The sequence below is a fragment of the Brienomyrus brachyistius genome, chromosome 12 (genome assembly GCF_023856365.1).
Source record: "Brienomyrus brachyistius isolate T26 chromosome 12, BBRACH_0.4, whole genome shotgun sequence".
Taxonomy (NCBI): Eukaryota; Metazoa; Chordata; class Actinopteri; order Osteoglossiformes; family Mormyridae; genus Brienomyrus; species Brienomyrus brachyistius.
Window position 1 is genome coordinate 16,770,372 of NC_064544.1, and position 14,420 is coordinate 16,784,791.

Consider the following 14,420-nt stretch of genomic DNA (forward strand, 5'->3'; position numbering starts at 1 on the left):
AGGAGCTCCTTCCCTCAGGCTGTTTGGGTTCTGAACCAGAACACCACCTGGGACTGGACTCAGATCACTCCCCCTTCCCATGCACACACATACACTGTACTGCACTACACTGCACTTTACACCAATAATAATAATCAGACATTGTTGCTGCTAACTGCACATTTTATTCTGTACATATTCCTATTTTTATTCTTAACTCTCTATATATTCTATATTTTTATCTCTATATTCTATTATTATTATAGTTTATATTTTATATCTTTACATTTTATTTTGCTACATTTATTCTTATCTTCTGTTTTTATTTTTGCATTCTATTTTGTTCTATTGTATTTTGCGTACGTGTGCGTATGCTGGGGGGGGGGGGATGAATCAACTTGAGAAATTTAAAAACTAAGTGTTTCGTTCACGATACCTGACCTGCTGGACTGCATTCCATACGTGCATATAACTCAAAACGTCTTTAGTTCATCTCCCGATGTCGGATAGTCCATCAACATCGAATCAACACGCAAGCAGAATTATAAGCATGCAGCACTAACCATTATTATTAATGTCGGTATCAACTGTTCGCCTGACATACATATTCGAATAAATCCAAGTTGAATAGAAAGTTTGACGTTATTTTTATTCTGTTATAAATTACCACTCTCTTACAGCCGCGCCCCATCGCCCCTGAATGCAACGTAACAAATGACAATGGGGCCGAGTTTAAGACTTTAAAAGTGCAAACGCCGTCAGACAAAACGACCATGGTCGGGGCTTCCCCACATCATCTCTAGCTTTTACACGGCCACAGCTCCTGAGTGCGACATGAGTTTTTTAGGACGATCGATCTCTGTTTAAACAATATCTCATAAACGATCTAAATAAAACAGGTTTGCAATGCACCACGGACCACCGAAATATCTGGTTTAAAAGGCGCTGTAACATTATGGAAATGGCGACCCATTTCGTTTTATTTGAAAGTGATTTTATTACAGTAAATCTCATGACATTATTCTTTTGTTATCCCTAAAGTTAACAGGAACGTTTGTAGCTCCAAAAAGCAGTGCATAAGTCGACTGACGATCGCCCATGCGTGCGTGCGTCCAAAATTATTATTCGGTTAAATGTGCGTACGTGCTAAAAGTATGGCCCCTTAGTAGGTCAGGCACTGCAAATACATTGCAAATACATTTCACTGCATGTCCTACTATATATGATGTGTGTATGTGACAAATAAATTTTGAATTTGATTTGAGTTTAAATGAGTATTTTGAAAAGGATACATTCTATTTTAGCTGATTCACTTTGCGTTCTGAGAACCTAACATGAATTTTCTCATGTGTAATTAAACCAACTGAATGCAGAGAGATCATACATGTCTTTCAAAAGAATAATATAAAAGCAATGTAAACAACAACATGCAATTATCATGTATTTCCTACTAAAGCCATATGTTATCACATACAGTAAATGTAAAATTCATGTAAAAGTTTTATACTTTTCCTATAGGCTTTTCCCTTGAGTGCCTTACATGTCGTGTGTTTTTGTATAAATGTGGCCATAATCATATAAGAATAACACTGACTTGTAATGCACATATTAAAAAAAACATCATGCATTGTTACATATATTTGAAATAAAAATTATTTCATATATATATATATATATATATATATATATATATATATATATATATATATATATATATATATATTCAATAGTCATAAATCATAAATGAACCGTGTGTGTTTTTTCATATGGGTTCCTTCGATAACTCTCAGCCCTGGAGAGACGCTTGTCTGTACCTTGTCTCCTGAGTCTTCTAGCCAGCAACAGTAGTAACATTAAAATCAGACGACTTATCTTATGTACAGTATATTCAAAATATTTTCATAAATATTTAAAAAGAATAATGTGCACAAATGGATAAATACCTTAAAACAGTCCTGAACAACTATTTAAACAGACAACAAAATTGTTTACATCACCTGCCGGGCAGATCGAGGCATCGCGAGCCCAGAGAAGGAGGAGGAGACCTGCCTCCCGGAATAAAACTCGCTCTTTACCGTAATCTTTATTAGGACTCTAACAGACACGGAACAAGCACCAAACCCAAATACTAACAGTGGAAACGCCAGGTGATCAGACGCCGACCTGTAACACCTTATAGTACTCCAATTACAGTATTAATTTTTAGTCTTTTTAAAAATGACAGTATATGGAAAAAAAATTAAAACTATTGTGTATACACGCACACACACACACACACACTATATTGGGACACCTGCCTTTGCAATAGTAACATATTTTTGTAATTGAAACATAGACCTGTCATGCCCGGCTCGTCCGCTCCTCGTGTGTGCCACGCCCCCTGATTACCCACGTGTGTTTCCCGAATTGTACCCAGCTGTTTCCGTTTGCTGTCATTCAGTCTGGTGTATTTAAGTCCTGGTCTCCCCTGTTTGCTTTGTCTGTCATTGATGTTAGTTGGCGTTACATGTCTCCTGCTCCCAGTTTGTATATTAAACCCTCGTTAATCCCCGACTTCCGCCTGCCTGCATCCTTCTTGCCCGTTCGCCTCGAACGATCGCCGCTCTGCCCGCGATCCCCGAGCGTTCCCGTGACAGAACACACGTGGGTAATCAGGGGGCGTGGCACACACGAGGAGCGGACGAGCCGGGCATGACAAGACCAAAACACATATTTCAAGGTTTTATTTTTTATTTTTATTTATTCAAGCATTTTCAAAATTAACGCATTCACAAACTTCTTCCTTAATCTGTCGACATCCTTTTCAGAGCCTCAAACTGATGGGCAAATTTTATTATAAATCCAGTCACCTTAGCTGCCGTCTTGGTACAGGGGGGATAGGCACCTGGCCATTTTGTCAGGTGGTCCACCATGACATCGAGGTACTGAGTTTACCTATTAGGTCCATGCTGAGCAACTCAAATGCAGGCGTAACCTGAAAAACGCAGTACATATGCATTCATATCAAAAGAACTATTATTATGGTCGATAGAATTCATTTCATGTGATGATAAAAATATGCATTTCATTCTGGATATGTTTGTGAGCATGCTGATTTTTAGTGATAGTAATTCCGCTTCAGTCAGTAAGAGCTTTTTACCTTTCCAGATGCTCTGCTGAGACGTATGTTAAGATTTTTGTGTATTTATATCTGTATATTAAGTAAGTTTTGTAATAAAACAACAGATATTGATTTTGAGAATTTGTCAACAATAGTTACCTTTATTGGGGTAGACGCCACCTCCTGTTTAACAATATTACCAGCTGCCTGACGGACTGTACATTCTGACACCTGTTTCAAACATACACATAAAAAGTAAACTGATGGCATTATTCTGTCACTTTATAATGAAGTTGACCATGTAGATCAGATATGAACGGGGCTGCCAACTCCCCTACATCTGGCATGACACTCACTTTCAGACTCTCACTCACACATGAAATCTTACGAAAAATATATATTATTCCATTATAAACCTAAAATTAGCTACATTATAAGCATTGAGGTAGTTTGCAAACCCTACAGACTATTCACTTCAGTCAGCTGACCAAAGTTAGCAGCCCTGTATAAAATGAATTTCATGAAAATATAAACATGCATGCAAGTAAGGTACCCCCCTTTGGTCACAGGTGGTACGTTCTAAGACTTACCGTGGGCAATGGTAAACCAACCACGGACTGCATATATAGGCCTAACATGATTTTTGTATACTTACATATGGTAATTGATAAATTATGCACAGTAATATATCAGTAAATACATTGTAAAATACTGTTCTGTACAGGTCTGTACTCTCTGAGTATGAAAGGGACTCTTTAAGTCTAATTCTCAAGAGAGGATACAACAATGAAAAATATGTATCAAGGGATAATTAAGCAATGAAAATAATGCTTTTATACCACTCAGATGATGAAGGAAGAATGAAAAAACATACTGTTACACATTCTACTATATTTTTTGGATAACTGAACCCATGGTTACTGAAACCTCAGCTGCCAATCTTCCCAGGAGTTGGTTTCCCAGAATATTCACTCCAAGGTCAGAGAAACTGCAAAACAAAAAAACCAAGAGCTACATCTCAGACTCTATAGCCCGCAGTTAGCATGTTAAATGCTAAGTGCAATTAGAAAAAGACTGAACAAGAATGGCTTGTTTGGAAGGGTTCGCAGGAGAAAGCCTCTTCTCTCGAAAAGGAACATGGCAGCATGGCTTCCATTTGCAAAGTTGCATCTAAACAAACCACAAGACTCCTGGAACAGTGTCCTTTGGGTATGTTTGGCCATAATGAACAGCTCCACGTTTGGCGAAAACCAAACACAGCATGTTACCACAAACACCTCATACCAACTGTCAAGTGTGTTGATGATTTGGCCTTGTTTTACAGCCACAGGACCTGGACACCCTGCAGCCATTGAGTTGACCATGAACTCTTCCATATACCAAAGTATCATAGAGTCAAATGTGAGGCCATCTATTAGACAGCTAAAGTTCGGCCAGAATTAGGTCATGAAACAGGACAATGATCCCAAGCACACCAGCACATCTACAACAGATGGGATGAAAAATAAAAGGATCAAGATGTTGTAATGGCCCAGTCAAAGTCCAGGCCTCAACCAGATTGAAGTGCTGTGGCAGGACCTTAAGAGGGCTGTGCATAAACGAATGATCACAGACCACAATGACCTGAATAAATATTATAAAGAAAAGTGGGTAAAAATTCCTCCACAACGATGTGAGAGAGTGATAAAGTCACACAGAAAGTGATTAATTCAAGTTATTGCTGCTACTGGAGGTTCTACAAGCTATTGAATCATGTACTTAATTTTTCACAAATGGCTTCTCCATTTTGGCTTCATTTTTGTTAAGTAAATAATGACACAGTGGAATCTGTTGGTGTTGATTTACACCTGAGGTTAGATTTAAATAATTTTAGAACCTGGTAATGACCAAATGATTTTTTTTTATTTGTCCTGATACATAAACCGGAGAACATGATTATCTGCTTCTTCCTTGTTCTCTGCTTCTTCCTCTACCTCTTCTCCTCTGGAATTTTACCTTTTGTTCTCTGTCTCTTTCTGTCATGTTTACTTACAAAAACTCAATTCATGTTCTGATTGCTGATTGAACTGTTTCTTCAAAAGGAACGGACTAGCATGTTATTTGTGCTACTATGCTAAGATGTGAGTATTGCGAAACATGCGTCATTGTCAACTGTGTTGAAACAACATTAATGTGTTTATAACTCTGGGGACAACGTTCATGGCTTGCATGCTCAGCTGATTGCTTTACAAATTCAGTGAAGGTTTGTAAGCAGTTGAGGGAATATGTAAAAAGTATTTTAATTTACGTAACATATGCACACAGTATCTGGACCGATAATGCTACCACTCATGAAGTAAGTGAATGACAGTTAAGGCTGATTTATACTTCTGTGTAGGATCTAGCTACGTTGTTGATATGAGGTAGGTATGGCATGGGCGTGTACCCCGTAGGTATGGCATGGGCGTGTACCCCGTAGGTATGGTATTGCCGTGTACCCTGTAGGTATGGCATGGGCGTGTACTCCGTAGGTATGGCATGGGCGTGTACCCCGTAGGTATGGCATGGCCGTGTACCCCGTAGGAATGGCATGGCTGTGTACCCCGTAGGTATGGCATGGGCGTGTACCCCATAGGTATGGCATTGCTGTGTACCCCGTAGGTATGGCATGGGCGTGTACCCCATAGGTATGGCATGGCCGTGTACCCCGTAGGTATGGCATGGGCGTGTACCGCGTATGTATGGCATGGGCGTGTACCCTGTAGGTATGGCATGGCCGTGTACCCCGTAGGTATGGCATGGCCGTGTCCCCCGTAGGTATGGCATGGGCATGTACCCCGTAGGTATGGGATGGGAGTGTACCCCGTAGGTATGGCATGGCTGTGTACCCCGTAGGTATGGCATGGCCGTGTACCCCGTAGGTATGGCATGGCCGTGTACCCCGTAGGTATGGCATGGGCGTGTACTCTGTGCCGTACACTGACGTGCGCCTCTCCAGAGCTATGATTACGCGTCATGGCAACGCAGATCATGCACAAGTATACTTGCTCAATAACAGTGTAGGCCATTTGTGTGGGGCGTGGCGTAAACTCTGTGTCAACACAGAAACATCAATCAGCCTTTAGATTTAAAAGTCAATTATGCCAAAAGTACTAGGAAGCTACCACTCCCCTCCCCAATACCAAAAAGGTCAAATTTCATGGTGAATGTGACAAACCTACTCATTGTGTAGGACCTTGGATCCTGGGGTGTTGCTGCCTCTGAAGAGCCACCTCACAGGATGCCTTCAGTTACTGGGAGACCGACACCTTTTGTGCTTTGGGGGACAGGCGGTGCTGAGCTGTGACATGGGCCTCGCTGTGTTCCTATTAGCCAAAGTCTACAGTTAGACAAATGCTTAGATGAATTACAAATAAGCAGCTTATTCTTGCCAGTTTGAATTATGTTTTTATATTTAATTCTTTCTCGCTTTGGTTCCAGTTGCCTTGTACCTACCTTAAATATATTACGATAAACACACAGCACAATGTACTTAGAGTGAACCATGTATGGTAAATATTCCATCTGTTATATTACAAATTGTTTTAGGTTACACAGGTCAGTAAAATATTTTATAAAATTATTGTAGAATTGTTATTTTTGTATGCATGTAAAGTCATTAATATTTCCAGCTCAAATTGAATACAGTGCAGCGCAAAGCTGGGTTGCCATGGTGGATCCTTCTTTGAGTCCCCACCGATGACGGCTTTTCATTGTTCCACGAAAACCTGCTTCAGTCAGGACTAACCTACTCAGAGTGGATTAACCTCACTTTCTGTAATCCTAATCAGTTTTTCTGGGTGTTTTTCGTTGGATATGTTTTGTTAGGTTTATTCAACTCAGTTCTGGAAGATCTGGAATACCTCCAACATAATATTCTGGAAAACATGTCAAAACAAATAACTCGGACCTTCTCTTGCTGGAAGTTTTCATACTGGAATAATGCACCAGGCAATATCGTCCATGCATCAAATGTATTTATTAGACACACAACTATGTTATGTAAGCTGTTAAGTCAAGGCTATTGACACTTAAGAGCTAACTGTGCAGATACTGAGAAGAATGGAAATATGCTATATTTTAGTTCATTAAAGCTTTTAATATGTTCACACATACATAAGATTCTCATGCAAGCAAATCATTTCTATATTCTGCATATTAAATTGTATGTAAGATAGAAATAACATTTATAAGTCAGATAAGTGAGAAATGGGTATTGATGAAAATAGGACCATTACAACAGGTGTAAAAGTGAGAGGTAAAGAGAGCAGGCAGGCAAAAGAGCCCTGAACAGATAATGGGGAGATGCTTGACTAGCAGCTTGAATCAGCCGCATGACCACCCCCCGTTGTCTGATTCTTCTTGACGGCTGTTGAGGGCACGGTGATCGATTGCTTAGTCATGGGGCGGATAGTAGAAGTGAGTAACATGGTTGAGGGTTGAGAAGTCGTGGGTTTCATAACTGCAAAGGAGAGAAAAAGAAAAGTGGTTGCATCACGTAGATCATCTGTTGAAAAGAATCCAAGATTTCCTTGAAAAAAATTAAGCGCTAAATGCAAGAGAAGTATTTTCTAAATCTTAATCTGGAGCAATTCTAGCAGTAACAACAGCAGTAGTAGTAGTCTTTGCTGTCAAACCTGACTCACCACTGTAACATATAAATGGATGTTTTTCATTACATGGCCTGTCACCCATTTTCCCCTTTTCCATATCCGTCAACCATGATACGGCACAGTTCTCAATCCCGAAATAATTATCCGGTTGGCCTGCTCTCCACGATCGGAATGAAGAGTTCCCATTGTCAGACCATTTCCAGGTATCGCTGAACAAGCCGATCCACATTGGCACTCCTGCTGCGACTTCGCGTAAAAGCTCGTTTTCATTTTCGTTCCGTATGCTGACCAGGTCTGTAAAGTAATATCTGCAGATACGCTGAGCGTCTGTCCAAGTGACATTGAATATAACTGGGATGTATTGACTGTTCTTGGGATCTGTACCTGTTAAGATATAACATTTGCATAGTTTTAAGTGGTCGTATGTGTCCTTCCACAGGAAGAAGAAATTGTATGCATTGTTCTGCGTTGTTCCTGCATTGTTGCTGGAGGAATTTAGTGACCAAACAACTAAAGCCCCCGTTATTTCATTTGGTTTTGTGTTATTTACTCCAGAATGTGTCACTGAAATTTGTGCCCCATGCTGCCTGGTTGATGGAGGAATTAAGCTTCTGGATAAAGTATGAGATGTCATTCATCAAAATAAATATTAAATATCGCTATACAAAAACTTGTAGATGACTAGTAAACATTATATAAATGAAGAGCTTCACTATAATGTGTTTGGCTCAGAATGTGCTCATGATATAATTTCAGTTTTATTGTTTTAAAGGGAAGGTTGCAAAAAAAACTTACCGTTATAACACATAAATGAGAATCTTTGGTTGCAGTCACAATATTGCCATTTACCATTATTTACCATAAGTGCACAGTCATTTTTCACAGCCTGTGACGAATTCTTATCCAAGTTCCGGAACTCAGTCTCTCCATCACTGTAAAAGTCCCTGTCTGCCAGGGACCACTGCCATTTCCCCTGTTTTCCTTTCTCCAGGCCAATCCAGGCCACTTTGTTATAACTGGTGCCTAAAGTCTTCAGCATCTCATTCATGTCCTTCATGTCATCGAAGGTTGCCAGATCAGCGTAATTCACTCTGCAGTACCTCTGTGCCTCAGTCCAGTTCTTATTCATGTTCACATAGTAAAAATGATGGGAGAGACATGAACATGATGCGTAGAGGCCTGTGGACATGAGTACAAATACACAAACACACAGAGGTATTTAAACTATTATATTAATTCTGAATTTCTGCTAATTCTTTTTCGATCTTGTTAAAAATGCAAATTAACTAGCATTATAGCTTTAATCACTTAAGTTTTTAAATTGTTCTTGTAATATTGTGGTACTACAAAATGACTGAAAGTTTAGCAAACAAACATGCCACTTTTCCAGATGCCGGTCACCTGAGATGAGCAGGAGTAAGAGACTTCGCTCCATGTCTGTGGAGAGCAGACCTAAAGAAACACACAGGATGAACAGGGTCAAGATGCTGGTCCGACCAATTCATGATCTGAGTACTTGGCATCTCCGTTTAGACCAGTGATTTTCAAGTATTCCTGTATGTCACTCATGCATGCAAGATAATCATTTTTGTGAAAGTAAACTGCATTCTAGTATATATTTATGTTTTGTAACAAAAAACTATTAAATGTCAAAATAATAGCTCATCACTTGGATTTCATATTGCAACGCTGACTTTGGGAACTGCAGCGTTAACTATGTTTCAGGCCGTGGGCACAGAGGCGACGCGGAGACAACATACCGTGCTAGACTGGGGAAGAGACTGACTGACTTCCCCATTATTTTTCACGCCCATACAGACAAATAGTACTGGCTCCTAACAAGAACTATATCACTCCGCTCCCAAAGCGTCATATAGTTCCCTTATCTTTAGGTAATATATAAAAGGATCAATACTAAAATAAACATGAAATTATAAAGTAATTAATCTTAATGAAAATAAATATCCTCTTACATTCATCCCCCTCTTCAAAATGAAATGTCCTCATTTCAGAATTTAAAAAATATATAATAAATCACATCTCCAAAGTCAAACAGAAAAATACCAGATAATGCTGTATAAGCAGGGCGAGTGTCCATATGCTGAGGAACCACTGATTGGTTTACTCTTGCTAAAGGTTCATCCCAGGTGGAGCGATACGGTTTCAGACAATCATAGTGAATAACTTTCACTCCAGCTTGAGAATGTCTTAAATCCAAAAGCTTATAGAGCAGTCCCGTGTCATCTGACGAGACAATTTTATAAGGTCCAGTCCAGTTTGGCTCAAGTTTCTTCCTCTGAGCAGTGGGATCATCAATCCACACAAGCTTTCCACATTGATAAGGTTTAAACCGCATATGTTTCTTAAAGTAGTACTCACGTTTAAGTCTCTGTTCCTCACGATGGGAGTGAACAGTTTGAAAAACCACGTCAAGCTGCTTTACCAGGTCTGTGGCGTTAGTGGCTCCCCTGGATCAGCAAGAGACACGGCAGTCGGTAGGCGAGGCTCTCTGCCATGAGCAAGAAAATAAGGTGAGTATCCAGTGACAGAGTGTGGTGTGGAGTTAAAGGAGAGAACCACTGCTGGCAAATAGTGATCCCATTCACCGCCATGTTGATGAACAAGTTTTGCCAACTGATCTTTCAAAGTCCTATTAAATCTCTCAACCATCCCATTCCCACGAGGGTGGTAAGGTGGGGTCCTTTTCTTTTTGATGTTTAGTCACTGACACATTGCCTGGATGTTTTCCGATTCATACTGTCTTCCCTGATCCGAAAACAGCTCCTCCGGAACTCCGTGTTCAGGGATGTAGGGATGTACTGTTCACACAACAGTCATGCCACAGTAGAAGCTTGGCATCTCCGTTTAGACCAGTGATTTTCAAGTATTCCTGTATGTCACTCATGCATGCAAGATAATCATTTTTGTGAAAGTAAACTGCATTCTAGTATATATTTATGTTTTGTAACAAAAAACTATTAAATGTCAAAATAATAGCTCATCACTTGGATTTCATATTGCAACGCTGACTTTGGGAACTGCAGCGTTAACTATGTTTCAGGCCGTGGGCACAGAGGCGACGTGGAGACAACATACCGTGCTAGACTGGGGAAGAGACTGACTGACTTCCCCATTATTTTTCACGCCCATACAGACAAATAGTCCCGGCTCCTAACAAGAACTCTATCACTCCGCTCCCAAAGCGTCATATATTTCCCTTATCCACTGCTGGCAAATAGTGATCCCATTCACCGTCATGTTGATGAACAAGTTTTGCCAACTGATCTTTCAAAGTCCTATTAAATCTCTCAACCATCCCATTCCCACGAGGGTGGTAAGGTGGGGTCCTTTTCTTTTTGATGTTTAGTCACTGACACATTGCCTGGATGTTTTCCGATTCATACTGTCTTCCCTGATCCGAAAACAGCTCCTCCGGAACTCCGTCTTCAGGGATGTAGGGATGTACTGTTCACACAACAGTCATGCCACAGTAGAAGCTTTTTGATCAGACATAGGAAATGCCTTGACATATTTCGTAAAGTGGTCTTGTACTACCAGCACATATCGATATCCTTGCGATGTCAAAGGTAGCTCAGTAATATCCGTACACACAAAGTAAAATGGTCTATCTGCCTGTAGGGATCGTAAGGGAGCTCTATGCCATGGTACTGGTTTCCTATAAGCCTCACATATCTCACACAAATCACAAAACTTGTCAATATCAGACCTCATGTTTGGCCAGTAGCACAAAGAAAGAGCTTTTTTGAACGTCCGATCAGAGCTGTAATGGCCAGAGCATAGATTACCATGTAGAGTGCTCATTATTTCATTGGTGAGTGATTTGGGAATTAGCACTTGAAAGACTGCTGGCTTCCCTGGTGCAACTTGAGCTTTACGAACAGAGCAAGTCATTACAAAGTATGAGCTTTGGGAACTGCCACCATAGTTTTCTTTGCATCGCCTCTTTAATGTGTCTAAGACAAGGTTGTTTGCGTTTCTTTACCCACGTGTACACTTCTGAAAGCACAGGGTCGGAAAGGTGCTCAGCCAGCATATCCTGTCCCTGACTAGAAAATGTGTGTTGCCATAAGTTCAGATCATTATTAGATGTCTGACCAAAAGAACTGTCTGTATCTGCTGCACAAACCTGAGCTGTAGTACTGGCCATGGAAGGAGGCTGGATGGGACACCTGCCTTTACAATAGTAACATATTTTTGTAATTGAAGCATAGACCAAAACACATATTTCAAGGTTTTATTTTTTTCAAGCATTTTCAGAACAATACGCATTTACAAACTTCTTCCTTAATCTGTCAATATCCTTTTCAGAGCCTCAAGCTGATGGGCAAATTTTATTATAAATCCAGTCGCCTTAGCTGCCGTTTTGGTACAGGAGGGATAGGCTCCTGGCCATTTTGTCAGGTGATCCACTATGACATCGAGGTACTGAGTTTACCTATTAGGTCCATGCTGAGCAACTCAAATGAAGGCGTGACCTGAAAAATGCAGTACACGTACATTCATATTAAAAGAACTATTATTATGGCCGATAGAATTCATTTCATGTGATGATAAAAATATACATATCATTCTGGATATGTTTGTGAGCATGCTGATTTTCAGTGATAATAATTCAGCTTCAGTCAGTAAGAGCTTTTTACCTTTCCAGATGCTCTGCTGAGAAATATGTAAAGATTTTTGTGTATTTATATCTGTATATTAAATAAGGTTTGTAATAAAAATAACAGATATTGATTTTAAGAATTTGTCAACAATAGCTACCTTTATTGGGGTAGACGCCACCTCCTGTTTAACAATATTACCAGCTGCCTGACGGACTGCACATTCTGACACCTGTTTCAAACATACACATAAAAAGTAAAACTGATGGCATTATTCTGTCACTTTATAATGAAGTTGACCATGTAGATCAGATATGAACGGGGCTGCCAACTCCCCTACATCTGGCATGACACTCACTTTCAGACTCTCACTCACACATGAAATCTTACGAAAAATATATATTATTCCATTATAAACCTAAAATTAGCTACATTATAAGCATTGAGGTAGTTTGCAAACCCTACAGACTATTCACTTCAGTCAGCTGACCAAAGTTAGCAGCCCTGTATAAAATGAATTTCATGAAAATATACACATGCATACAAGTAAGGTACGGTAATGCCCCCCTTTGGTCACAGGTGGTATGTTCTAAGACTTACCATGGGCAATGGTAAACCAACTACGGACTGCATATATAGGCCTAACATGATTTTTGTATACTTACATATGGTAATTGATAAATTATGCACAGTAATATATCAGTAAATACATTGTAAAATACTGTTCTGTACAGGTCTGTACTCTCTGAGTATGAAAGTGACTCTTTAAGTTTAATTCTCAAGAGAGGATACAACAATGAAAAATATGTATCAAGGGATAATTAAGCAATGAAAATAATGCTTTTATACCACTCAGATGATGAAGGAAGAATGAAAAAACATACTGTTACACATTCTACTATATTTTTTGGATAACTGAACCCATGGTTACTGAAACCTCAGCTGCCAATCTTCCCAGGAGTTAGTTTCCCAGAATATTCACTCCAAGGTCAGAGAAACTGCAAAAAAAAAAAAAAAACCAAGAGCTACATCTCAGACTCTATAGCCCGCAGTTAGCATGTTAAATGCTAAGTGCAATTAGAAAAAGACTGAACAAGAATGGCTTGTTTGGAAGGGTTCGCAAGAGAAAGCCTCTTCTCTCTAAAAGGAACATGGCAGCATGGCTTCCATTTGCAAAGTTGCATCTAAACAAACCACAAGACTCCTGGAACAGTGTCCTTTGGGTAGGTTTGGCCATAATGAACAGCTCCACGTTTGGCGAAAACCAAACACAGCATGTTACCACAAACACCTCATACCAACTGTCAAGTGTGTTGATGATTTGGCCTTGTTTTACAGCCATTGAGTTGACCATGAACTCTTCCATATAATAATAATAATAATAATTGATACTTTATTGATCCCTCAGCTTGCTCCATGTAGAGTAAGCTGTCTGCGAAGGGCTGCCACCCGCAATGGTGCCCAGGGAGCTGGGAGTTACAGGCCTTGCTCAAGGAGCCACAGACATGCTGTGGCTGAGTTTGAACCTGTGACCTGCTGCTTACAGGCACACAGGCTTAGCCCACTGCACCACACGCTGTCCCCTAAAAGTATCATAGAGTCAAATGTGAGGCCATCTATTAGACAGCTAAAGTTCGGCCAGAATTAGGTCATGAAACAGGACAACGATCCCAAGCACACCAGCACATCTACAACAGATGGGATGAAAAATAAAAGGATCAAGATGGTGTAATGGCTCAGTCAAAGTCCAGGCCTCAACCTGATTGAAGTGCTGTGGCAGGACCTTAAGAGGGCTGTGCATAAACGAATGCCCACAGACCACAATGACCTGAATAAATATTATAAAGAAAAGTGGGTCAAAATCCCTCCACAACGATGTGAGAGACTGATAGAGTCACACAGAAAGTGATTAATTCAAGTTATTGCTGCTACTGGAGGTTCTACAAGCTATTGACACAAATGGCTTCTCCATTTTGGCTTCATTTTTGTTAAATAAATAATGACACAGTGGAATCTGTTGGTGTTGATTTACACCTGAGGTTAGATTTAAATAATTTTAGAACCTGGTAATGACCAGATGATTTTTTT

The 14,420-nt window shown here is 39.9% G+C and overlaps 1 protein-coding gene across 1 annotated transcript; it reads right to left on the reverse strand.

Moving 5' to 3' along the window:
• Positions 1–7,123: 7,123 nt before the first annotated feature.
• LOC125704513 (macrophage mannose receptor 1-like) lies at positions 7,124–10,175 on the reverse strand. Its single transcript, XM_048970137.1, has 5 exons — positions 10,090–10,175; positions 9,112–9,162; positions 8,506–8,889; positions 7,744–8,094; positions 7,124–7,559 (listed from the first exon to the last, which is right to left on the reverse strand). The coding sequence occupies exons 2-5, from the start codon at positions 9,143–9,145 to the stop codon at positions 7,411–7,413; spliced, it is 918 nt and encodes a 305-aa protein (XP_048826094.1). The 5' UTR covers positions 9,146–9,162; positions 10,090–10,175; the 3' UTR covers positions 7,124–7,410.
• Between the last annotated feature and the right edge of the window lie 4,245 nt (positions 10,176–14,420).

What these genes read in the sequence shown, in the direction of transcription:
- LOC125704513 (XM_048970137.1), bottom strand. Translation starts at nt 9,145, where the DNA reads ATGGAGCGAAGTCTCTTACTCCTGCTCATCTCAG. An exon ending in CTTACTCCTGCTCATCTCAG is followed by an intron (nt 8,890 to 9,111) that starts GTGACCGGCATC and finishes TCATGTCCACAG; the next exon opens with GCCTCTACGCATCATGTTCA. An exon ending in CTCATTTATGTGTTATAACG is followed by an intron (nt 8,095 to 8,505) that starts GTAAGTTTTTTT and finishes ATATCTTAACAG; the next exon opens with GTACAGATCCCAAGAACAGT.